General features: G+C 45.1%; 1 protein-coding gene across 2 annotated transcripts; it reads right to left on the bottom strand.

The window, feature by feature from the left end:
• Nucleotides 1-71: 71 nt before the first annotated feature.
• Nucleotides 72-24,466, bottom strand: LOC100703257 (filamin-C). 2 transcript variants are annotated; one of them, XM_019361727.2, is made up of 47 exons: nucleotides 23,642-24,466; nucleotides 21,123-21,371; nucleotides 19,487-19,584; nucleotides 18,156-18,306; nucleotides 17,603-17,721; nucleotides 15,730-15,807; nucleotides 15,457-15,619; nucleotides 15,168-15,368; nucleotides 14,887-15,003; nucleotides 14,108-14,245; nucleotides 13,816-13,942; nucleotides 13,578-13,714; nucleotides 13,281-13,474; nucleotides 13,078-13,191; nucleotides 12,823-12,966; nucleotides 12,537-12,660; nucleotides 12,103-12,263; nucleotides 11,919-12,009; nucleotides 11,622-11,791; nucleotides 11,381-11,498; nucleotides 11,032-11,294; nucleotides 10,338-10,935; nucleotides 9,990-10,163; nucleotides 9,072-9,234; nucleotides 8,600-8,928; nucleotides 8,387-8,510; nucleotides 8,066-8,222; nucleotides 7,797-7,986; nucleotides 7,676-7,699; nucleotides 7,327-7,568; nucleotides 7,125-7,224; nucleotides 6,876-7,016; nucleotides 6,624-6,752; nucleotides 6,359-6,532; nucleotides 6,077-6,241; nucleotides 5,731-5,934; nucleotides 5,497-5,649; nucleotides 5,275-5,397; nucleotides 4,906-5,154; nucleotides 4,531-4,800; nucleotides 4,289-4,426; nucleotides 4,009-4,124; nucleotides 3,065-3,197; nucleotides 2,766-2,942; nucleotides 2,438-2,656; nucleotides 1,729-1,950; nucleotides 72-761 (listed from the first exon to the last, which is right to left on the bottom strand). In XM_019361727.2, exons 1-47 carry the CDS (start codon nucleotides 24,015-24,017, stop codon nucleotides 574-576), a joined length of 8,235 nt encoding a protein of 2,744 aa, XP_019217272.1. In that variant the 5' UTR covers nucleotides 24,018-24,466; the 3' UTR covers nucleotides 72-573. The 2 variants fall into 2 exon arrangements, with proteins under 2 accessions (XP_019217272.1, XP_005450984.1); XM_005450927.4 differs by lacking the exon at nucleotides 14,887-15,003 and having other exon boundaries at nucleotides 23,642-24,465.
• Between the last annotated feature and the right edge of the window lie 2,094 nt (nucleotides 24,467-26,560).

Genomic DNA, 26,560 nt, shown 5'->3' with positions numbered 1-26,560 from the left:
CGTAAGAGATGCCTCTTGCAGAGCCCGCGAAGCATCTGCCAGCACAGCGTGAAATCAAATAAACCAAATCATTTTCGTCTGGAAAGTTAGCAATTAAATCTTTATTAGGTCTGCAAAGACTTACCAAAAAAAGGTTAATATAACAAAAAAAGTCAATTTTGTCATTCTTAAATCATACAAAACCATACTGTATCACACTCTAAACACTGTTACTCTAGCATCTGTTTAACATTCTTGTACTTGTGCCATATGGGGGTCGCTCAAGGACTTCTGAACCACAGTGCTGCCCCCACACCCATCTGAATGTGGATGCATACCTGTGAGTGTACACACACACACACACACACATCATCTGAAGTTTAAACAATAATTTGGCACAACAGCTTCTCTGCCATCAGTAATTCTGTAAGCAAATGTCCTTGCAGGTTTTCTTGCATGTTTAGTAGATTGTGATCCTTGCTGAAGAGCAAACAGCGGTGCTGGAAATGAAGTACTGAATGATGCATGCACATGAGGAGAAAAGCGTGGAGGGTCAGAAGGGATGGAGTCTTTTTGTCATTGTTGCTGTTGTTTTTATGGTACAGCCACTTTGTACGGGCTTCCTGGCACGTTATCGTCGCCCCATTTAACGATGACGGTGTAACTGCCCTTGTCCTTCACGGTATAGGTGACGTTATAGAGCTTGTTGCCCATGTGCTTGACGTAGACCTCCTCGCAGGGAGCATGGGGTCCGTGCACGCCCACCATCAGCATGTTGGTACCTGGATGGAGCGGCAAGAGGGAGACTTAATGATAGCGGCCTACAAAAGCTGATGGTTATGCAAGTTTAAATATTCTTTTATTCAGCCAATGAAAAGAAAATGTATGATGTCAGAGAGGTTTCCTAAAATGAAAAAGTAATAGAGAAACATTCCTCGCTTCTGCAGTTCATCACGACCTCTGTGATGACATCGTCTTGTGTTTTTTATACATTTCTTTGGTTCTGCAGCTCTTTTCAGGAAAGTAGACTTTATGTTTCTTGCGTAGCATTAAATATTAGAATATTACCCTAAGGTTGCAGCTATCTGCTGAAAGAAAATGAGCGATTTAACATTTACCAGGCATTTATGATGATGATGTTAAATTATTTGGTGGAGCCCGAAATAAGTGAGGGACGTAGTGTAAAAAATAGAGAGCTTTGATTGTATCCGAATTTGAGGTTTTTATGATGATTTATTAATTTATTAATCCCTGACTCTCTTCCACAGTTTGTCTCTTCCTCCCTTCACTAACAACTGGTCACAGCAGATGGCCGCCCCTCCCTGAGCCTGGTTCTGCCGAAGGTTTCTTCCTGTTAAAAGGGAGTTTTTCCTTCCCACTGTCACCAAGTGCTAGCTCATAGGCGGGTGACCTGATTGTTGGGTTTTTTTCTCTATTGTTGGGTCTTTACCTTGAAATATAAAGCACCTTGAGGCAACTGTTTTTGGGATTTGGCACTAGATAAATAAAAATGAATTGAAACTGAATTTGGACTTTTATATTGTGAAATATGTAAATCCAGATCCCACTCATTCACTGCATAAAACAACCTGAGATTACTGAGTTCATAGCAGCTTAAAACTGCCTGTTAACATATGGTTACACTTTGAATCATTTAGTAAACCTCACTTTGGTGTCTGTATATACAAGTGTTCAAATCATGTTTTTTTCTGTATTCACGCAAAATATGTTTGATCTCTATCGCCTCACCTGCTTTGCTGCAGTCAACAGTAAAATTGTTTTTCTGCCCAACCAACGCCTTGGACAGCCCTGTTCCACGACAAACCACCTTGCTAGCATCTGACGTCATTTTGGATGAGGTGGTAGAAGAGGAGGAGCTGTAAGCGCCACCCACTTTGGATGTTTTGGTAACCGTTTCAACCAAGACGGAGGAGGTCTCGTGGAGGCTGTGTCCCCCAGAAAGCCTCGTGCCTGTGGGAGAGAGAAGAAGAGACAGCAAAAGAAAAAGAGAAAAACAAAGTTATCTCCAGTCATCATGGCTTAATTCAGACATTACATAACACGATGGGTATTGACAAAGATATGAGGGAGGAAAAGCTGCTGTTTATAGGGAGAGTTTTTCCTCAACGGAAAAATGCAAGGAAGCCCAAATTGGAAAAGATTTTATACCACTTTCAAATAAAGTGAACTTTCAGGGACTCTTGGGAGTTGTTTTCAAACTTGAAAGCATTTTTATGTAACACTAATAAAAAAAAAAAAAATGGGAATGGTTTTTTTTCGTCAGCCAGTGACAGGAATATATTGCTGCAGTGCAAGAGAAAAACAGCTTTTATCTAAGATGAACACGGAGAAGCACACACGTGGAAGACGTGACATTTTCATTACTTCTGCACTTTTCAGAGATGCACTTATCTCTCAATCGAAGCCCTATCATGCAGATATATACTGTCAAGCACACCTGTGATTTTGGCTTTGAAAGGGCTGCCCACTATGTGCTGTGGCCCGCCGTATTTGATGGTGATGAGATAGTTGCCGGGTGCCATGGGTGTATAGGTGATTTTATAGCCTTCAGGACACTCCCGACAGTCCATCTTGACCTTGGACGGCCCGTCGATGTTGACTGACAGAGTGCCAGAGCCTGCGTTACAGGTTTTGACCACAAACTCTGAGGGTACACCTGTGAGAAGAAAGATGCAGATGTTTGAAGGGCTTCCCCCTTGTTGCAGGTGTGCAAGAATATTAAAAAATAGCAGGAGCACATGATGGTGAATGGCAGTGAAATGCACCTGTGGTTCCCCCCTGCAGTCCAGGGCCATGTGCAGTCACCATGCCAGGGTCTCCAATAAGCCCTGGATCTCCCACTCGCACTTTGAATGGGCTCCCAGGAATGTGGCATCCATTGAACTTGACATCTATGGAGTGAACTCCGTTCTCTCGTGGAATGAAGCGGATTGCACTCTTGTCTAAAAACACAAGAGGAGACATTTCTGCTCTTATGCTCACAGATGACATGTTGAAATTAAAAAACCTGAGTTATCTCTGTTGTGCAGCCTACTTAATGCTAAAAGCTGAGGGTGGTGCATACCGCTGTCAAGCTCAGTGACATAGCATTCCTCAGAAGAGCCAGAGGGGGTGTGGACCTTGGCATCGACCACACCTCGGGCGCCGTTGCGCTGCACCATGAAAGATGCCTCTTGGTTCACCTTCAAGTCTTTCTCCTGCAAAAGACAGGTAATAATAAGATCTTAACGTGTGTGTGTGTGTGTGTGTGTGTCCCCCACACATTTAGGGACACAATGTGTGTGACTCATCATGCCTGAACGAGAATAGATAGAGCATTTGCGTGTGAGAGGCAGAAAAGGTCAAAGATTACACCGAGGCGTTTAGTGGTTTTTGCCCCACAGATGGACAAGAGGTCCTAGCAGACCGAGATAGCGTGACATTTTAAACGCTGCCGTTGCACTTTACCTGCCTTTTTCATTTTCTAGTGCGAGAAAAAGTGCTCTGAAGTGGCATTTCAGTTAACTAAAAATACATGGTTTTAGCATCGTTGGCAGCTGTTACGGAGACTATGAAAGCAAATAAAACAACATCTGTCTGCCACTGACACCAATATCGTGAGCTGTCAGAGGTATCTTTATCTTCAGCTCACAATTTGCTTTCTTGCTTTCGCTCAGACGGAAACACAATCACAGCAGAGCAACTGAGTGCTCACATAGCACAGCTTGTGATGCCCCACATTAGAGAGGGACAGTTAATCCAGCCCTTCATCACTGGCCAGCATCACAGTATTATATTCATGGGTACTGCTCCAGCGCTGGCATTCAATTACACTTCAAGGGCAAAGTGCTTTTAGAAAGATCTGCAACCAATCACACATTATGTCACATGCCATCTGCTATTCTACCTTGATATTCTGTGATTGCGTATCTATTTTGTCTGCGATAGCTGCTGAGACAAATAATTAATGTAACTATTGACAGCTGTGTATGTGTGTGTGGAAGTGTGCGTATGTGTGCGAGAGCTAACCTGAAGGCTTGTGACAGTGAGCCTGCGGGCCTCGTCTGACAGTGTAGCAATCGGAACGATGAAGGGGCTGTCAGGGATGTGCTCGTTGTTGAACTTGATTGACACCTCGTAGTCACCTGGGGAGGCAGACAGGTTATTTACTTCCACCATCAAATGAAGTGGAGGAGGCTCACAGGAATTACTGAAAAGCTTAGCAGCTCAGAAACAAACACACACACACGCGAGTCGTACTGCTAAAACATGCATGAGGAAAATGCCACGGCTGTGTGTGAAGTTCTACCTGGTTCTTTCACTATATAGGAGACACCGCAGGAACCATCTTTTCTGTCCTCAAATGAGATTTCAGCCTTGCTTGGCCCCTCTACGGCAATGGACAGGCCACCAGCACCTGCCTCTCTGGTCCAGATACTAAATTCAGCTAAAGATGATAAAGTAAAGGAGAATGTTAATCTTAAGGACGAAGAATGTCAAAACACAATCGTTCCCATTAACAGCATGGCTGTATACAAACAAGAAACTTACAAGGTGCTCCAGCAACGCCTCTCTCCAGCCCAGGACCGCCTGCGCGGACCTTGTGTGCCCCACCCTCCCCCATGGGACCCACGGTGAACTGGAAGGGGCTACCGGGGACGTGCTGGCCTCTGTACTTGACGTTGACTGTGTGGGGTCCGATTTCCTGAGGGATGAAGCGCACACTGTAGGTGCTGCTGCCTCCATCCACGATGTCAGCGTCCACCGTTTTCCCACTGGGGCTGGTCACCTGAGCTGTCATGGCCTGGGAACCACTCTCAACTGGTGGGGCAGAGCAAAACGTCAGATCAAACAATCCAGGATACACAATAGACATACAGTAACATCAGTGATTTAGCAGGCAGCTAAAGTCAGAGTTAGACTCACCCTCAGGTCTGGCAGTGATGCCAGCGAAGCTGCTGAGACTCTCTCTACCCAGAAAGTCTCCAAAAACATCTCTGAATGGGCTTCCTCTTCCTCCCACCTGAGTGCTCTCCTCCACTCGTACTTCCCTCTTGGTCTCTCCACCGCGGATTTTGCTGATCTCTGTGCGTTCGGTGCGGGTGTAAGTGTGGCTGCTGCGAGTGAATGTCCTCGTTAGCCTCTCCTGAGCTGAAACCATCTGGAACCAGTTTCCTAGAGCAGGGAAGAAGCAATGAAAGTATAAATGTGAGAATACAGCAGCTTCATTTATTTAAAATCACGCCCCGTTGTTCCTCTGCTCTCTAACCATTTCTAACTGGCTTCTGTGCTCACCTGGGATCTTAAGGTTAAGACCACATGTGCTTCCCACTGACGCAATGGATGAGGCCTGTCTCTTCCTAGTAATACTCTCCTTGATCCTTCCCTCTCCGGTCACCTTCACTGTAAAAGGACTTCCTGGAAAGAACACGCACACACACACATGCAGGTTTAATTCATTTTAATGTATTATTCTTATAGCAAAATATCCAATTTAAAAAAGTAACAGATTCTAACCTGGGATGTGCTTTTCTGCAAACTTGATGTTAACAGTGTAACTTCCAGGCTCTGTTGGGCAGTAGGTCACCCTGCAAGTCCCATCCTCCACATCTTCACAGTTGATGTCCACTTTACTCGGACCCTCGATTGACAGTGCCAAACCTCCGTAACCTAAGCAACAAATTTGGCTGTTTATTTGCTTCTTTTTTGTAAGAATATGTCTGTGTGTCATGTACCACTTAAAAAGCATACCTGCATTCCTAGTATCCACAAAGAATTCAGCCATTTCAAAAGTGTGTGCCTCCACCAGGCCTTTACCGAAAGCCTTCACCCTGCTGGCCTCACCAATCTCTGACTGGCCAACCATGATTTTGAAAGGACTGTTGGCCACATGCATGCCATTCTTCCTAACGCTCACTTCATGCTCACCAACCTCCTTAGGAGTGAAAGAGATGCCTGTGGGCATAAAAAGAAGGGTTAGAGGAAAGAAATTCAATGCGACCAACCTGGGAAAAAAAAAAGCCTAAATCCGTCAGGTGAATCTTATCAATCTTCTACTCTTCTTAGTCTTTGTGTAACAGGAAAATTAATATCCCACCGAGGTGTCTGTTGGGCAGTCTCTTAAGTAGGCACGGCTCTTCGTTGCCAGATGGGGCTCTGATACTGGCAGTCAGAGAGCTCAGATCAGTTTCTGCGATCTTTAGGGACACATCGGCCGCTGTGCCAACATTCAGCTGGGATGTTCTGGTTATGGAGTCATCCCCTTAATTAAAAAAAAAAGATGATTTAGATCTTTGTCGAGCCATAAATGCAAGTGATAGTTTAAAGATTCAATATATCTGTGTGTATAGTGTATACATATTATAATGTACTTCCTTACCAGTGATCTTAGCAGTAAAGGGACTGCCAGGAATGTGCTTGTTGTCAAACTTGACAATGATATTGTAGTCTCCGGGTGCTGTGGGCAGGTAGGACACAGTGCAGGTGCCGTCTTTGTTGTCCTTGCAGGTGATCTCAGCCTTGGAGGGACCCTCCACTGCTAGTGACAGACCACCTGAAAGGGACACAAAAAAACTTCCACTATGTATTTTCTCTTTTAAGTTGTCTCATAAATCTCACTAGAAAATAGGCCTATGTTCTGCTACCTTCTCCTGCATTCTTCGTGACCACTGTGAAAGTGGCAGCCTTGTTGACCATGCCATAACTCAGACCTGGGCCATAAGCAGTCACCACTCCACTGTTCACTGCATCCACAAAGAACTGCAGAGGGCTTCCTAAAGAGGGCATAATCATCAGCAACCAGTTTTAATACTGCATTTTATATTTTTAAATCTGGAGCAAAATGAATCAATAGCACTAAATTCCGATCCATCCATCCAACATGGTGTGCTGCTGACCTGGTATGTGGTTTCCATCATATTTGATGTCCATTTCGTGCAGGCCTTTCTCCGTGGGCTGGTACTTAATAGTGATTGTGCCATCCTTATTGTCAGTGATGTGTGGGCGAGCAGTCTTGCCAGAAGGCATCCGCACTTCACCTGCAGAGGTAAGACGGTTAAATGTCAGTGACCTAAAAAATAAGATATTTTGTGGGCGTGTGTGTGCAGACTTTTTGTGTGTGTGTGTGCGAGGGGCGTTTGTCACACCTGTGATTTCGCCTTGCTGTGGTGTGAAGGGGACGAGAAAGTTAACGGGACGGAAGAGAGGATCCACAGTATCCCGGGGAACGACTGGCTCATTTGTGGCCTGTCAAGGAGCAACAAAAAATAAAGTGTTGGTTTCATTCGACTGAATGTCAGTTTAAAAGCACACAGAACTGTGGCAGCTAGCAAATAATCCTTTACTCACCATCACATGGAAGGGGCTTTTAGGGATGTTTTGTCCCCCAAAGCGGATGGTAATTACGTATTTCCCAGGTTCAGGTGCTGTATAGTAAATGTCAAAGGTGCCATCGTGGTTTTCCACCACATCCATGTCCACCTCCATCCCCTGTGGGGTCAGAACCTTGCAGGTCACCTTGCCTTTCCCAGCAGCCTTGGCATCCACCGTTATAACTGTATCCTCGGAGGTCTGCAGCTTTTGCAGACTTGCTGTTAAGGACAGAGCGGAAAGAAGGATAAGAGGTAAAATGTGCTGCATTGATTCCTGTAAAGTCTTCCAGCAGTGCAGATATAAAAGCAAAGCTTTGGATACTCACACACGCCGTGTCCTCCAATAGAAACTGCGGAGATAAAAAAAGAGCATGACGGTGAAAAAAAACATGAACATTAAATCAAAATTGCTGATAAGATTGTTATTTATCATAAGTATTTTCCTACCTGTGACGCGACATTTGCTGGCATCTCCTGTGGGCAGAGACTGGATGCGGTAAGGAGAGTAAGGAATCTCATCTCCTCCATATTTAATGGTGATAGTGTAGGGGCCAGTAGAGTCAGGCACATAGGAGACAGTGTATGTGCCATCCCTGTTGTCCTGGATGGTTGCATTCTTTGGTTTTCCCTCTGGGTCCTGTGACCAGACATTTCATGTTATTTTACATAGTGTCTTATAGTTTAGAAAATACAGTGTAAAAGGAAGGAAAACCTACCAGAATCTGCACAGTGAGCAGTCCCTCTCCAGCGTCACGAGCGTCAATGGTGAACTCAACAGGCAGGCTAGCGGGCACACCTTTGGTATCAAGACCAGGGCCACTGGCACGTACTTTACTGGCGTCGTGCCCAGGCTGAGACATTACCTTGAATGGACTGTTGGAGAGGCCAAGTAGCAAATATAATTACATAGTGTGACAAAAAGGCAGAAATGGGACACAAAAATGTGTTTAGCGCTTCTAAATCCAGACACAAAGAGCAGAGATTTAAACAAGACATCAAAACAAATTGCCTGGATTAGTCTCATGTTCATACTCTACCTGTGTGGGACTTCCTGGTCAGCATATTTGACTGCTACAGTGTACGGGCCATCCTGGGCTGGAGTGTAGTGAACTGTGTGGGTTCCATCACCGTTATTCTTCACACCAACAGGCTCCACGGTCCCTAGAAATAAAGACATGCCACATAATTACTGATATTTGTCACTCAGTGCATTCATGACAGTTTTTCTTATTAATAGAACACATTCACACCTGTTGGGCCATAGAGTTTGACATCCAGTGGGGCCTGTCCAGCCTTGGTGCAATCCACAGTGAAAGTCTGTGGAACATGGGCTCTCACTCCAGCGCCCAGACCTGGACCTGAGCACTTTACTTTGCTGGGATCCACGGGATCCTTAACTGGCACACGGAATGGACTGCCGGGGATCGGGTGACCTCCGTAGTTAATATTCACATCGTAGTCTCCAGGAGTGAAGGGCACATACTCCACACTGCAGCTGCCATCTTTGTTGTCCTTGCAGGATATTTTTGCCTCCGAGGCTCCTTCGATGGTCAGACCCAAGCCTCCTGTACCAGCACCCCTGTGACAGAAGCCGACAATTTAAACATTGTTCACACTGGAGTTACAATATACTCCCTCTTTCTGTTTTATCCATAAAATACAGAAAAAGAAAAACATTTTAAAGAATATGCAAATATTCTGTCTTGTGTGGTTCAGCAGTACCTGGTCTCCACGGTGAAACAGTTTGGTTTGTTGGTTATTCCTCCCTCCAGACCCGGTCCAAAGGCACGGACCCGGGTTGGATCACATCCCTCCACCACAGACACTCTGAAAGGACTCTTAGGCACCGGCACGTCATCATACAGCACTTCAATCAGATGCATCCCTACACACAAACGAATACATCACTTACAGGTCTGACGCCATACCTCTGTGTCTGCTTGTATATATATATATTCTGTTACTGCTTCTCGTTTTAAATTATGGGCCAGACAAATTCCCTTTTAGGGAGGTAAACATCTGTTTATTTATAAAAGACACTATCAAAAGCGCAGACGCTCGGGTGAACGTACAAGGCGTTACATCTGTTCCCTATTCATTATTCTGTTACAACATTTTTCTGACAGAGCCCTCTCAGTAGGCCTATACACCAGATTCCCAGCCACACTGCTGTGATATTAGAGCATGTCTGGTGGTAGAGAAGTGCTCTGTGATATCTTTGCTTTGTGCTATAGGTCTCTATTAATATCCCCCTGTCATTCCCCTGCTGTACTGCTGTGTGCAGGCAGCCTTCAGCACACATACATACCTGGTTAAGAGCTTCTGAGCGCACTATTTATAAAACAGAGCCTGTCTGACTCTCTGCTTCCCTGCTCTCTGCCCCTCACATCATTGCACCACTGCATCATTCTGTATTTATACCCCCCTCTCTCACTCGCTCTTTCTTTTCCATCTCTCTTGCTTTATTCCCAAATGACGCCCAATGCAAGCACCTGTTAGCGATTTTTTTTCTGTCTGTATGAACTCTTTCACATGCCCTGTCCATGTAAAATCCTCCATTTATCTGCATCAGGTCAAATCTGGACATTTTTCACCACAGTTCTTAGTTTATGTATGATCTAACATAATGACTGCTCCTACCGTCCTCGAACGCCGTATATTCCACTCTGTAGGTGCCGTCTCCCTTGTCAGTAATGTAGGTGTCTGTATTGGTGCCGGAGGGGTTGATAATGTGAACCTTCACGTGATTTCCTCCAACCTTGTTGAGGGCGCGCGCATCCACAATGAAGTGGGTTGTGACTTCTCTGAGGACACCTAAATAAGAAAATAGGCCTTCAGGTGCTGAGATATTAGATATTTCTACTAACACTTATTTCTGAGCAGTTGGCATATATATTAAGGCGGTAACAACCAATAAAACAAATCTATCCTTTATGTCTTTAATGTAATGCAGTGATTTATTTTGAGGTGATTTTGGTGATTTTGTACCTCTGGGCTCCACTCCAGGCCCGTAGACGTGAACACCCGTGGTGTCCACAGAGGGCTCGACCTGCAGGACCTTTGGAAAGTGGGGAATCACGTGGCCGCCGTACTTGATCGTGATGGTGTGTGTGCCATGGAAGGGTGGGATGTATGTGACAGAAAAGGTGCCTTCAGCCGTTTTCTGGATGTGCACTTCCGCCTTAACCCCAGTCTCTGACACAATCTCGATAGTGAGCTCGCCGTCGCCTGCTCTGGTACAGTCCACAGTAAAGGTCGCTGGTTCACCCGCCTTGGCCCTCTCTAGACCGGGCCCACTAGCCGTCACCTTGCTGGGGTCAAAGGCTGGGCGGACTGCAGCTTTGAAGGGAGAGCCCGGAATGTGCTGCTCTGCAAACAGGATGTTGATGGCATACTCGCCGGGCTCAGTGGGCAGGTAGGCTACTGAGCACGTGCCGTCACCATTGTCTTGGCACTCAATTTTTGCCTCGCAGGGACCTTCCACCGTGAGGCCGAGCCCACCTGCACCGGCTCCCTTTGTGTCAATAGTGAATGGAGCTGGTTTACCCACAACCCCTCCCTTCAGACCTGGGCCGAAGGCTCGCACCTGTGATGCAACAGTCAAGTTAGTTTGCGGGAGATGGTAGAGAAATATGTCTTCATACATAGTGCAGAAATCTATGCAGTTTTCATGATCTTTTACCTTTGATGGATCAGCAGGCAGTACTGCTTCAACCCCAAAAGGGCTTCCCATCACAGGGTTCCCATCATAGCTGACATCAACCTTGTACTGCCCCTCCTCTGGGGGAATATACTTCACACTGTGAGCGCCTTTGGCTTTGTCTGATTCCAGCTTGCACGGGATTGGTCGGCCAGAGGGCGAGGTCATCTTCACACCTACGTTGCCCTGCCCACCAGCGTCCTTTGTGTTAACTGTGAACTCCTGATCCTTTCCAACCTCCACTTCTGCACGAAAGAGCACAATAAATTTATATAAAACATGTAATTATACAGTTAACTGGACTATAGATGTGTGATGGGTTATAACTTACTGGTATCTAATCCCTCCACTTTCACTTTTCCGATATCCATAGCTGGCGACACTGTGATGTGGAAAGGGCTCTTGGGAATGGGATCTCCTCCGTGAGTCACGGATATTGTCATGTTGCCCTAAAAAATAAATGAATAAATAAAAAAACACCAGAAGAAGAATGAGTATTTAATAATGCATGGCACTATTGTGAATAATTCCTTTTCTAATCTAACTGGACATCGAGCAGAGGTCCGCTGTACCTGTTGAAGAGCCGTGTACTTGACAGTGTAGGAGTAATCGTGGTTATCGATGATCTCAAAGTCACGAATTGCCTCTCCTGGGCCTGACGCAGCAAAATGCACCTCAGGCTTGGCCTTGCCAGCTCCCTTTGTGTAGATATTGAAGTGGGTTGGAGTGCCCACCTCCACACCTGAAACACACGTGCGTCTTGTCAAATTGTTCTGTTACTTTGTATCACACCTAGAGCATTAAAGCAATGTAACAGGAGTTGTTGCGACTGTAAATACCTATACAGTATAGATGTCAAGAAAGCTCACCTGTCTTGTTGAGGCCAGGACCTTCTGCTCTCACCTTTCCAGCATCGTGGGAAGGATCCACTTTCACTTTGAACGGACTTACTGGAATTTCCTGAGGAATATAATTACCAAGTAATGAAAATGAAAACCACTGATAATTTTACAGCCCGGCCCCCTCAGCTCAGGTAAAAAACTGTTTTCTTACCTGATCTGCAAACAGCACCATGATGGTATATCGGCCTGGACCGGGCGGAGTGTACTTGACAGTGAAGGTGTCATTGTCATTCTTGATGATGTCAAAGTCGATGTCAGCCTCGGCAGGCCCAACCACCCCCGGGGCGCATTTTATTCCAATGCTGATGTCCCCTAATGGTGCATAACAATGAGCACAGTTCACAAAGGTTATTTAAAAGTTGAGCATGTGAATATATTGAAGCAGTCACTCAACTCCTCTGGCTTTATTTATAAAATACTGTCATCCATTTCAAATAAATTCAGCTTCACAGATTCACTTATTCTTCTCTTTCTGTGCTCTACATTTTTTTTTTTACATTTACATGGTGCAGCACTAGTTTCTTTAGGGTCGACTAAACTTAGGAGTGTTTTTGTAACCACCCACATCTCCTTGTTCAGGCTCACCTTGCCCAGCCTCACTGCAGTCCACAGTGAAGTATGTTGGCTCGTTAGCCTTGAGCCCCGTCTTCTCTACTCCGGGCCCATAGACCTTGACTCTGTCTGGATGAGAACCCTCTCCAACCAGCACCTAATGAATTCACAGTGTACTTGAAGCAGATGCAATCGATTGAAGTACAACCACTGCAGTCCTCTTATTTTGTCTATATCTGGTGAAGTATCATCCTATTAAATAGACTTAATTTCAAGAGCAGTATAAAGTCATGTGTGTGTACATCTCCATGTCTCTTACCCTGAAGGGGCTGCTGGGCACATTGACCTCGCCCCAGGTGATGATGATGGTGTGTTTAATGGGCTTGACAGGAGTGTATACACAGTGAAATGTGCCATCTCCCCTGTCAGTGATCTTGATGTCTATGGTGGAGCCTTCAGCATCCTTAGTGGATACAAAATCTTGTCAGGTCTGGCGTGTACACCCCACATGAATATAAATGACCCACTCCTATGAATGCATAACAAGGATTCCACAAACTGGTGCAGTCCATACCTGTGCGTAGATCTTGAGTTGACCCTTCCCAGCCATGCGGGCGTCAACGGTGAATTCGGCCGGTTTGTTCACAATGACGCCAGTCGGCTTCAGGCCTGGACCATAAGCTTTCACCTTGAAATACATTATTTGGGATGCAGTTGAAGATCTCAGCGATCTGATTCGTACTTTCTCAGTTTATAAGTGATATCAGCTAGAATTACCTTTTCAGGGAAAACATCATTGGCTGCGGGCAGAATGTGAGCCATGAAGGGGCTGTCCTTGATGTCTTCATCGTCACAAATGACATGGACAGCATAGTCACCGGGCTCGGTGGGCCAGTAGCGTACGTCACAGGAGCCGTCGCCCTTATCGTCACACTCAATTTTAGCTTGTGATGGGCCTTCAATCGAGAAGCCTGAGAAAAATGAAGCATCCACACGTATAAAGTTCAGATTTAAAAGCACTGAAGAATGGTACTTTTCTTTCATAAGAGCTTGCATAACCTGCACACATCTTACCCAGAGTTCCAACTTCAGTGCCAATGGCCTCTACCACAAAGTCAGCAGATTTTCCCACCATGCCAGTCTTCAGACCTGGACCCCAGGCCCTCACCTTCTGAAAACCTGCCTCTGCACCCACCTGAACTTCGAAAGGGCTGCAGCACGCAAGAAGAAAAAGAAGTATACACGATATTACCTGGCACAAATGTGACCGCGCATTGTTAATGAATCGCTGAAGGCAACAATAGGAGCCTACCTGCGTGGGATGGGCTGGCCTCCCCAGGTGATGGTGACTGTGTATTTACCAGGTTTAAGGGGGTAATATTCACACTCATACACACCGTTCCCCACATCTCGCACTTTCACTTGCTCCTCTGCTCCGGCTGAAAAGGAATAATATCAGCTCAGATGCATTTTATGCGTTTCGTTTTGTTGTTTAGTGCCGTATCATACGCATATGTGAATGCAGATAAAGGACCCAAACAAAGGAAATCATTCTAAAAATCCACGAGGAGGAGTGATGCAGAGAAGAGAGCTGTCTGACTCACTTGGTCCTTTGACTGAGACGCTCAGTGCGCCGCTGCCGGCTCCCTTGGTGAAAACTTTGAAGTCTGCAACCTCCTTTACTCTCACACCTGTAGGCTGAAGCCCTCTGCCAGTAGCTCTGCAAGCATTTGGGTTTATGGCTGAAAGGAATAACAACAAGCGTGTGAAAAATATTCAGCAGCAAAAAAAGCTCAGAGTAGCCAAGAGCTGACTGCAGCAATGTTAGTAGCAAATTCCAATTGAAGTGGGATTCCACAAATGTTGACAGACTGAACCTGCAAATGAGAATGATGCTTTCTGCAGCACAAATTTCAGTGCAGAATGCTGCACAAGATATTGACACATTACGGGGCATCAAGGAAGCATCCGGCAACATTTCAGTCAGTCACTCTGAAATGTTGAGGGCGGGCATTGAATGGAATATTGGCTGAGGCAAATGCAGCCATGATGAAAACAAACATGTCGACAGCACAAGCACAGATATTTAAGAGAGGAGCAAAGACAGGCAGGAAGTGGCTGAAATTCTAACTGGGAAAAACTGCAAACTATGTGTACAACACTGCATTTCCTCTCTCTCTTTCTCTTTCTCTCTGAACATGACTACACCACCAAGCTTCAGGACACGGGACGATAGAGCAGGCGACCAAGCATGGCATAAAGCCACGGCACCAAAAACTCAGAAAAGCACAGAGGGGCATCTGCAGGGCCTGGCACACAGGATTGCACTGTGTCGATCTGGCTAGGCAAGAGGCACAAGCTCCTCCTATGAGACAATACTAACTTGGACGGCCAGGTTTTGGGGGAGGAGCCCCCGTCGCACCCTTCGCTCCAGGAGGGGTGCGCACTGACTGAGGAGTTATCGACAGTGGCGCTCCCTTGGGAGGAGCAACAGTTGGAGCTAGAAATGACAGATAGGAAGGATTATGGACTTTACAGGGTGGCTGTTTCCAGGATAAATAAAGTTGACTGCAGATTGTGATGGATTGATCACCGCGACACTTACAGCACGGTAAGAAATCAGATTTGTGTGACACTAATTTACAACACAGACAGATGGCTCACCCTCTGCGATGTTGACAGTAAAAGGGCTCTTGGGGATCTCCTGGCCTGCGAAGAGCACATGAATCTTGTGAGGGCCTTCCAGAACAGGACGATAGGTGCAACGGAAAACACTGTCCCCTTTGTTTTCCAGGATGAGCTCCACCGTGTCCTTTTTGCCTTGAGGATCGACGATGACCACACTGACATCGCCATTACCAGCACCTACGTTTGCCAGAAAACCATTGATTATTGGAGGACTGTTGTTTTCTATATGATTTCAGTAAGCAGTGGGTGTTTTTTTCATGCTTACCAGCTGTGTAGATGTCAAAGTATGTGGGTTTGTTTGCCACATTGCCTGTGGGCTCCAGACCTGGTCCCCTGGCCTGGACTTTGCTCGGGTCCCCCAAAGCTTTTGCCACATTCACTGTGTACGGGCTCTTGTCAATGTCCTGGCCTGCAAACAACACTTTCACCTAATGTTGAAGGAAAAAAACAAGACAAATTTAATACAGAGTCAGTTTTATCCTGCCGTGACCGTATGTATAGTTAAAACACATAATAAATATTACCAGTGGGCTCTCACCTTGTGAACTCCCTCAACTTTAGGAACATAGGTGACAGTGTAGGTTCTGTTTTTGTCATTGTTGGGTTTTACTTTTGCCTGAAGAACAGAAAAAGTCAAAGTGAGAGACATTTAGTCAAAGATGAGCAAATCTTTGCGTGTTGCAATGGTCACAATGTAATATTCATAAACTGCATATAAAAGCTGGCCATATCTTTAATTTCTGAAAAGTGACACCAATGTGTCTGCCTTCAACCAGCGCTCTTTCTGACCCCACGGTACTCAGCACATTGCAGTTATTAATATTTTGCAATATGCTGAGTATTGCAACAACGTGTATTGCGATTCATCATTAATTCATCCGCAAAGTTAAACTTTCTCAGTGTCTGTTTTATCCTGTAAGACAAAGTTATCTCACTTCAGTTATTTATTTATTTTGTTGATGCAATATAGGATGATTAAGCATACCAACACTCTAAAACGCCATAACACAGAGTCAGTCTGCTATCAGTCTGTGATTGAATGGGGTCAAGTTGGCAATTACATGCATCTGTTTCTGATAATAGAGTAATTAACTGTAGTAAACTGTTGAAGCTAAGTGTGTCCAGTGTTTATTGTGTGCATTCGAGCCGATTTAATGTAAGTTTACTCAGCTCGCATCATCTCAGGATGGTGGTGTATGAGATGAGCCCTCTTGCTCACTGCATTTCCAGAGAACTTAAATGTATTTAATAAAATATCGAGATTTTATCGATACAAAATTGCCAGACAAGAAATTTTTTCCCCGGCCCTACTACCTACTGTTCTGTCTGCAATGAGTCCATATTTAATTCAGTTCAATTTTATATACACAACAGTTCCCACAAGGTGCTTTATATTGTAAGGTGAAGACGTTATATTAACAGAGAGAAAACCTCAACATTCAGACAACCCTCTATGAGCAAGCCCTTAGTGACAGTGGGGAAAAAAACTCCCTTTTAACAGGAAGAAACCTCCAGCAGAACCAGTCTCAGGGAGGGGCAGCCATCTGCCACGACTGGCTGGGGTGAGGGAAGGGAGACGGGACAAGGACAGGACAGGATATGGGTGATGTTACTGTGGCTCGACCCATCTTTTATATACAGTCTATAGTCAGATTAGGCATCTATAGAGTTAGAAAATCTTGCCTTTCCAGAACTGAGAGGGATGACAGGCTTTACACGTCTCCTTGATTAATGACGCTTACTGCCTGCTGCTAATGCTTGTTAGTGATTTCCACGTACATGTGTATGATACTGGCTGTCTTGTGTTATTCCATTTGACAGTTTCGCCTAACTACACCAGGAACATCGTTCCTAATTTGCTTGCCATGTTTACAGTTGTATACAGACAAGCAGTAGGAAAAAACTCACAGAAGTGACAGAACTTTCACGGAAAACTAAAAATATTTCCCATCTATGTTTTTCTGCTGGGATGCAGCTTTTGTTTTTGTCCTTTATGATGAGATGCAGCAGTAGTCATGCACAACACCCATTTTTTTGGTTTCAAACCAATGCCCCATTGTCACCTGGATTAGGTCATTGTTGGGCTGACATAGTGAGGTCTAAATTTAGCATTAGGGTTAATAATTCAATAATTTGACTGATAATGGCACTAAAGAAAATGTAAACCTACAGTTTGGTACCCTGTACCTTTTTCCTGAGGGCATCATCTCATACTCATTATGAAGGATGTGATTTTTGTCCTTAGTAATTTTCAGACCCTGCTTTATCACTGACTCTTCAAATATCTCCTGGAGGGATGATGAAGGGGGCATGCCAACTATCTTTCCAGCCCTTTAATCAAATTTTGAATTTGGGGCTCTGAGCTTGACGAAAGATTGCCAAACAACCCTTGGGTATCATGTATGACTCGCCTCCTCTTTGTGTCCCTCTGGATCCTCCACGTAGACCAGGACTTCACCACTGCCAGCTTCCAGAGTTTCCACAGTGAACACAGCTGGTTGCAGTACCTTGTTTCCGTGAGGCTCAATGCCTGTGATATAAATATAGAAACACGAGGCACGTTTTTTCCTTCTCATCAGAAAGGTCTGAACAAACAAATAGGCCCCTCTAGATTACAATTATCCAATTAATATACAGTATTGAGGTTACATTCCTGTGCAAGGAAGGCAAATGCAGTGAGAGTACAGAAAATAAATTGTTTAATGCAATCGGATAAAATATGAGTTTCTTTCACAAAAGCTTGGGGCAATGCAACATTTACAGACAACCAAATGCAACACCAAAAAAGCAGTATTAAAAGGTTTCCCTGAGGGAACACACTTGTATTACTGCTAAATTATCTATACAGTAACAGTATCTAGCATCACTGTTTTCAAGACTGAGAAGGTGAACATTCATTATTCATGTCATAGTGCTTGTACGAACTGTTGTGAGCTGTTCATTCATTCATGTTGAGATGCCCACCTGGTCCATAGGCTTTGGCCTTGTTTGGAAAAAGCTGTCTGGGCTTGAGAGGAGCTCCGGGCTTCAGTTTTGCCTTGGGGAACTGAGACAGGTAGGTCATCACCGAGTGCTCGTCCACATCTGGGTCGACAATTTCCTCGGGGGCAATCACCTGAAGCACAGAAATTCGGCCAGCGTTAAAGCGGTTAGTCACACAAACTGGCTGACCTTTTCTGTGGGAAAAATTTGGCGTTCATTAAAAAACTGTTTTCAATTACAGAGAACACGGTTTCGCTTTTAAGCAAAGACCATGGTGACAGCTGTGACCATAAAAAGACAGCACGGCTTTATTTATGCCTTAATTAACCATACTGTCTTTTTTGCAACAAGGGTTTTGGGTTACTCTTTCTACAAATTTGCCTTATTAAGCACAGTGCAGTGGGATTTAACGAGGATTAAAACTTATTTATTCCCTCCACCCCTGCTCCTCTCCACCCCTTTAGCACTTGTTTGCCTGTCTATCACACACTGGCACAAAGCCCTGCGCCACACTGGTTATATTTAACCTCAGGACAGCAGGGTTAAGGATTGTTGCCCTCAATAAGCCAGCAAGGGGGGGGATTTATTCTGAGCCAGACCTCTCCCACATCTCCTTAACAACACCACAATGGAATCCAGCCCCCAGCCCTGCAGCGCCATGACATACAGCCCCTGGCTATCTCACCAATGCTAAGCCTCATGGAGAGTAACTAACCCTGTGCCTTAGACAAACAAGTAAACAACGCGCACGGTGCACATTTCAATACGGAGACTGGGTCTTACAGACGGGACTGAAAATATCGCACACTTCACATTGTTATTCTGATGAACGCAGGCATATTTACACCTCAGTTTCAGAGGCTGGCTCGGAAGGTGTTAAGAAATCTCACACCTCCACAAATTCACAAAATGAAACTCCTACACACTCACTTACTAAGAGCTACAATAAACTAAATGGAAATATTAGACCTGAGCTGGGTAATAAATATTTCATGGCATCCTCCAGCATAATCTCCCTGGAAAAAACGCTGGTCTCTTTATAGTTCTGTTGTTTTTTTCCCCCCCACTTCAGTGTTGCCTTCCATGTGTATGAGATCTGTTTGCATTTGCAAATTAGGCTTTGGCTTAATCTGCCTGTAGTTGGTTTGTTCTCTCTGAACGTATGTCCCATGAGTATAGCTAAGTTGCCAATCAGAAAACTGAAGAAACACTCTTGCTTTTCATGTTGTATTGTTTCATGAGATCAGCCCCACCCAGCTGAGCTGCAGTACACTCAAAGGCAGTTTGTTACTGGCGTCTATCGTGCATCTTACCTGTGGCACACCCAGCCAGTCATCAGCCTGTTGCATGGCTTCTCTGGCATTCTGCACAGGCTTGTTTGGGTCCCAGTCTGCCCAATCCGGACACAAACCTGACAGGACGCAAAAAGGCAATTTAGCTCTGGAATGACTGACGTAGGCGGTGTTAAACTGCACATGCTATAATAGGGCCATTTGGGTTGTCACTACTATCTCTCCAACACCTCTAACTACAACAGCGACTGACCTTACCCGCACTTCTGCTCTACAATCTCTCGGGACTGTTCAAAAGAAACAGCTTCGACAGACGCAGTGGCATTTTCACTGTGGCCGAAGCTAGCCTGCTCTGTGCCGCTAATGCCTAAATTGGATTAGTGTTGGCAATGGAGTGGCCACTCACTCAAGGCCCACGCAGGCACACCACAGAATACCATTATCCAATTAGTATGGACAAAGAACTATTGTATTAACAGGGTTGCGTTTACATATGTCTAAAAGCAAGTTTTTTTCAGCACAACGCAAAATAGCCTTTATAAAAATGTCCCTTGAGAGATGTCAGGGAGTTCCTGCCACCACGCTACGGTTGATGCTTTTAAGCCATGCCATAAAGGCCATTTTAACACCAAAGGAGAAAAAAGCATTTATGCTTTAGTTGTATGAAAAGTTTGAAAACTAGACAGTAACTGTAGCTAACTGCATGTCAAACAGGATATGCTTTTGTTCAAGGTCAAGGTCAAGGTGACTAATGAACCAGCTCCTTGTACTTTGGTACGTGAAGTGGAAGCAGAGCCTCTGTGTTTTGGTTTTTCAGAACAGAGCTAGTTTCATCAGCTACCCTGCTGTATTTCGCTGACAGGACCTTGTATGGTCAGTGTTGCAGCACAGTGTTTGAAAGATGCGTCTCCCCAGATCAATGGCTCATGTAAACACAGTTAAACATGGTGTTGTACACTCCTCTTGCTACTCCTCCACCTTTCGCTCTGTGAAGCACAGCTAGGAGAGGACTCTCTAGTGTTCATTGCTGGACACAGAAGCCTTAACTGGCAGAGATTCACATTACGGCCTTGTGGTCTTTGGATCTGTGGCTTAGGCACCTCCCTGTGACAGATTATTCTGCATTTTGATGCAGGGCCAAGCATCCCCCTTGACAGAAGAGGAGGAATGATGCCCAAATTTGGGGGTGTTGTGTAGCAGCAAAGCTATAAACACTAAATCTGGGCCTGGGCCTCAGGGCCTGACACAGTGAGGTTGAAGGCTTCAGTCACTGTGGGACAGCTGGCGGGGACATCCTCCGGTCATCAGCAACCTCTCTGCAACCCCATGACACTCACTACCTGTTCTCCAGAGACAGATTACACTGGCTGACGTCTGAATCTGAATTGAGATGCATGTGTGTGTGTGTGTGTGTGTGTGTGTGTGTGTGAGAGAGACTGAGAAAGAGTAAGAGAAACCAGGCCCCGATTTCTAAATGAGGAGACAAATTCTCCTGAGGAAGTGATAGCGCTTCAAATGGGCACATGCCCGACCTCAAACTCCACTAAGAAAAACTGCCACGCACAACAAGCCTGTCAACAGACGCTGTGCATATTCTGACTCAGCGCTTGCACGACCTGACCTGTAGAGTCAGTCGATGCCACTACAAGCTTCTTACCAGGGGCACAGTTGTCAACCAGAGCTCCCAGGGCTTTGCCATCCCGCCAGTCACGGTTGAAATTGTTGATTGGCAGCTGAGGCACCTTGTTCTGTATCCAGCCCAACAAGCGCTGCTTCGGGGTCAGTTTTTTGGCCTCCTCGTCGTCCTCGTCATCCCACATGGGCATGGAGATGGAGTAGTGGAGGATGAGAGTCCAGATAAGACCCAGGATCAGCTTTAGATTCCCATCCACAATGGCTTTGCTATCTGTAGTTGGACAACAGTGACAGCAGAGTTCATGAGGATTTAAAACTTGCAAAGAAAAATGAACACGATGAACTTTCAATCTCTGTTTTCATGCTTATGGGCCATCCTGATAAGATAGGTTTTATGATAGTAAGATGTAAGCATAAGTGTAATCTATCAAATAGTGCTCCCCTGGCATTCTGCAGAGTTGACCAGGCTATTCTGGGTAAAAATATAAACAATGATGATTGACTGCTGAGGAGACAAGAATCTAATGCTCTTCACTGTCCCCCACCACTCACCCCACCCCCCAAGTCCCTTTCTCTCAGACAGCTGTCTGGCTGAGGACCCCTGACAATCTGTCATCCAGTCACAATGGTAGTCTGAAGATAGTGACAGCTGAGGATATGTGGAAACGGATCCCTCTCTGCATAAATACCACTTGGATTTCAATTACCTCCTGAACTTGTTGCGCGAGAGTGCGATAAATCAAATAGATGGAGATTAGATTCATTGACAGTTAGCGTGCGGCTCATTTCCTGAAGTTCATGACGGAAAAGTTTGTCAAATAGCTCCCGATAACATCCACTCTAATTTTCGAACTTCAGCCATTTAAGCCAAATAACCTCCGACGAGAGGCAGGACTTTAATGTGTAATCGACTAATCTCATTTGATACACCCCACTTAATTCACTGAGGCTTTAATAACGAGGCGCCTTTGATGCCAGTTGTTTATCGCAAGAGCGTTTTATTGAGACTCTTTTAACTTTTCATAGATCTGCACACCCCCCTCTCCCCACCCCCTGTCAGAAGGCAGTGTTTGATGTGTCACTGTCTGACTGACAGAAGCAGGTGGCACAATGTGGCACAGTGTGGTTTTGAGCCCGCTGTGTCCGGCACCAGCGTGGTCAAAGAGACAGCCATCAAATGGCATCTAGTTACACATGGTGACACATGTGCATCTAAGCCTGAGGTGATTTGTTGTTTTATGTTATTTTATATTTTTCTTTGTGTCTCTGGGTCACTGTAATGAGGCTGAGACATTATCTCGAGACGGCTGCAACAACCCCATAGCGCTGCATGAAGGGAGATGGTACTAGGAAGCAAAATGCCAGGGCTTTTATTATCACGCCCTGTTTCTGTCAAAGCAGTCTGACCTAAAGTGTGTCTGTACAGCTGCGACAACTGTGCCAGACACACACCACCATATTAACTCCTAGACACAATATCCAGGACATGTACTCTGCTAGACTTTGAGGTAATGCCTGTGATTGTGGCCTGTTCTTCCCTGTGATGAACAGAACCCCTGAGATTTGAGAGATGAGTGTTTTCCCCCGGTGTCATCACGCACACCCGCAGTGCTCTTTCATTTGGACACGCTGTGGCCTTCACAGTCCAACAGCCAAAGCTTCAGATATGCCAGGAATTTCACTCAAGTGTGTGGCAAGGATCATTAGACACCAGAGCACAGAAATGTAATAAATACTCTCATTTATAAAACGCAGGGTTGTCTACAGTCAGTATGGTGGAGCCATATGTCATCTTGCTTTTCATTTAGACCTAAAATTCTCCTCCCTGTGTGTTAAATATCTTTAAGAGGTGGCTTTCTGTTCACTCTGCTGGAGAAAAGTCCTTCTATTATGACCCTGTCGACGTGACAAAAACATCCACAAATCCACAACAATTTATTGTACCTTCAGCTCTCTGCAGCACTGTCTGATCCTCAAATCCCACCACAGTTAATCCTCAACTCACATACGCTGCTGATGGCTCTGGATAGAAATTGGCTATCAGTGGAGAGCCTCGGTGAGTTCTTTCTGACCCCTGACCTGACGGAGACAACTGCCTGTGTGTCTGTGTGTGTAGCTGCTGTCCGCATGCATAAAGTGTGTCATTCTCATTAGCGCAGTCCTACTGAATTTCCAGCCTGTAATTTACCACACTGCTGCAGTGCGAGTAAGCAAAAGCAACAGTGTGGAGGCGCCGGGTTATGGCCCTGGCACAAGTTAATGACCTCAGTGGCACCTCCATAATAATTTTCCAGTGAGCTGGTGACCTCGTCTCAGCACTGGCTTCAAGGGGCCTGCAAAAGCCATGTTATTGCTGACTGACACCTGGACTGATAACATACCAAAAGAGAGTGTGTTTGCCATGGTCCTCTGTATGTTTTAGGATCTAGGCTACATAAATTTCTCTTTTTCATAACTTGTTCCTAAGTAATAGTGGCCTGTTAAGGTTTTAGGATAGCAGTGAACTTTCCAAACAACTATTAGAGCCCAAGGCTGGCTTACCTATTGAGACCAGTTTGATATGCTCTCTGTCCAGGAACTCTAGTGCCACAGAAACATTTTCCAGTTTCATCTGACGGAAGTTGGGTCTGTTGTGGTGCTTTCTGTACATTTTCTTCTGGCTCAAAACTTCCAAGAGCGAAATGAGCTTCAGCCCATCACTAAAATCCTTCTGCAAGTCGGTGACGGTCTTGTTAACGCACTTGAGGTGCTCGTTGCACCACCTGGTGAAGGTGTTCTGCTGGATCTTCTTCCAAGGCGCGTCCTCGGCCAAGTCCTTCTCCGTGGCGGGCATCTCGTCGTCCTCCTCTTCCCCGAAATCAGTGGCCTGGTAGTACTGCGGGGGCAGCTGGTCGTCGCCGTAGTTGGTGCTCATCATGATGGCTTTTTCCGCGTCCACTTTTATACCTCGGTGACACTTGTGTGTTGAATTATGCGCAAAAAAAGAAAAAAACTTTAGCGGCTCGGTGGCAAGCGCGCTCTCGCGGAGGAAAGTTCAAACTCGGATGAGTTAAAAAAAAAAAAAAAAAAATGCAGCTTAGAGATTTTTCGGATATACTTGCGAAGAAGCCTCTGGTGTCAGTGATGGATTAAATGATCCAAATCACAACGTGCAAGACAGCTGGTCGTCTGTTTTGTTTTTTAATTGGCACCCTCCTGATAAGTCGTCCCTTTTAATATGGCCCACGGGGGGAAAGAATGTCGCTTTTTCAAGTTTCGTGGCAGGTGAGCTGGAACAGCACCGTTAAGAGTTCCCTCTGTTTTAACTTGAAAGTCGGGTGAGGAGAGAGATGGGTTTATAAAGGACCCCCCGGGCCACGTCACCCAGCGTCTGTGATCATAGTCTATTTGCTAATCCACGCGGATAACGGGAGTCGGTTTACGGGGAAGATGGGCCAGTGATTGGTCAGACATTAGGCAGCGCAACAGTTGTGGCATGCTGCTTATTTTTAGGCGCTCCTATTTGGGCGGTTGAGGGGGGGAGGCTGGGGCTTGCCGATTGTTGTAAATGTGTTATGCAGCTCGGGGTCCAAGTGGCTGAACCACTGAACTAAGAAAAGAAAATGAAACGTGCCCTGAGTCTCTCAATGGCTTTTTCTTCCCTAACGATACAGAAAAGTAGGACTTTAGACACAAGTCCCTCATTGTGGCCTGGGATGAAACATCTTAAAGGATGAGGTCACAGAGGTGAAGATGAAACCGCTGCATTACGTGGGGTTGACTGCTATCTGCCACCACTGAGTGAAATACATCTGTGTGCAGGCAAGCAAAGCTCAGCAAAGCTCGTGAGATGATGGTTTTTAAGGCTTTTAAGTTATTGTCTCTCTCAGCTTTCAAAATTCAAATTTTAAAAGCGAGCCCCTTTGTGGGTCAAGGTTATCCAGGCTACATGAGTAGAGTGTCATCTCCAGCTCTGATCAGTGACAGCCCGATATCAGCACCTGATGAACAGTGTGTGTGTGAGAGAGAGCGGGAGTGTGTGTGTGTGTGGACAGCATCAGCTCATTGAAAAATTGATTATCTGTATTCTAAATGAGTAGGTCAGAATAAACACCGGGCTTGCAGTGGCTTCAAGGATTGTGGTGGTGCTGTGACTCAGCACTGACATGGCAGTGACACCAGATGCCAGCACCAGCCTTGATGAAGTAGTGGGAGGTAAGTATAACCGTGACACATGCAGATGGCATTCACAAGATACTCAGTATGGACACAGCAAGGGGTACCCATGGTGATCTCCCACCTGCTAGTAAGATACCTTTTAACACCGTTGTTCCACTCAACAATAACCTGTTCCAGCGCTTCATATAAATGACATATGTTGTGAAGTTACTGTAAATTTTACATTTTCCTGCAGCTGAAAGAGTCAGACCACGAAGCACACCAAAGTGAGTTTGTTTCTTTCTGAACAGAGGATTTCTCTCCTTTATGATGGAAGCAAGGTGTCCCTGAGACACTGGAGTGTTACTTTACTCTGCTACATCTATGGAGGACCATAGCACTGCAGGAGAAATGCACATTCTTTTAAGCTTGATCCAGAATATTGTCTAGTAAAAGTTGTGTCAGTGGGTTTAAGGCAGGCACAGTGAACTGATACTTCAACTATAATCTTTTTTTTAACATGTTTGCACAAATTCCAAAATCACTGAATATTTACACAGAATCTAATCATAATATAATATTTTTTTTAAATAAAATTAAATAATGAAACAGTCTGAACACGATTTACAGAAAAAACTGAGCACTATTCTAGATTTTAATCACTAAAAACATTGCAAATATTCAAATTCTACAATGTTATTTTTTAATTTGCTGGTATAAAGTGTCTTATTTTTATTCAACTCCAGCTCCCATCTTTATAAGGAACTATAAAGAATGGTGAATAACTAAACTCAAGCAAGAACCGTAACACGGAGCGAGATCTGTTGACCTGGACTCTGTTGAGTTGGCATTATATCTCCACCAGATTGCCCATGGCTGCTATCACAGTCAGCGGTCTACCTTTTTTAATTAGCTTTTCCCTGTTAGTCTGTCAGGTGAATATATTAAATATTTAATAAGGGATTTGGGGTGAATTTGCAGGACAGATAGGCCTGAGGCCAAAGGCCAGCTGATTAGATTTTGCTGGATCTGACACTTAAAAAAAAAAAAATCTTTAGCCCTAACTCTGAGACAGAGTAAAATAGAAACCTGGTTCACAATCCAAAGTGAAATATTTTGAAACTTGGAAAAGTAATTTCATGTGAACCAAAAGTGAAAGACAGCCGTGCAATGAAGGGTTTTACCGGCACTAGTTTTCTATAGAGCTGCACATGTAGGCTACTTTTAGATAATTGGATGCACTCAAACTCAGTAAACCATGAGCTGTGGCAGTGGAGTCATGAGTGTAACCTCTGTGCCATCTGTAAGGAAGCCATGTCTGTC

This window comes from Oreochromis niloticus, linkage group LG7 (genome assembly GCF_001858045.2).
Source record: "Oreochromis niloticus isolate F11D_XX linkage group LG7, O_niloticus_UMD_NMBU, whole genome shotgun sequence".
Taxonomy (NCBI): domain Eukaryota; kingdom Metazoa; phylum Chordata; class Actinopteri; order Cichliformes; family Cichlidae; genus Oreochromis; species Oreochromis niloticus.
Note: the sequence above shows the minus strand (reverse complement) of the source record. Positions and strands in the feature narration are given on the sequence as shown.

Coding starts and splice junctions, on each gene's coding strand:
- LOC100703257 (XM_019361727.2), bottom strand. CDS start 24,017: ATGATGAGCACCAACTACGGCGACGACCAGCTGCCCCCGCAGTACTAC. Junction 12,661..12,822: donor TGCCCAGCAGCCCCTTCAGG/GTAAGAGACATG, acceptor TGAATTCATTAG/GTGCTGGTTGGAGAGGGTTC. Junction 4,125..4,288: donor CTATATAGTGAAAGAACCAG/GTAGAACTTCAC, acceptor CTGCCTCCCCAG/GTGACTACGAGGTGTCAATC.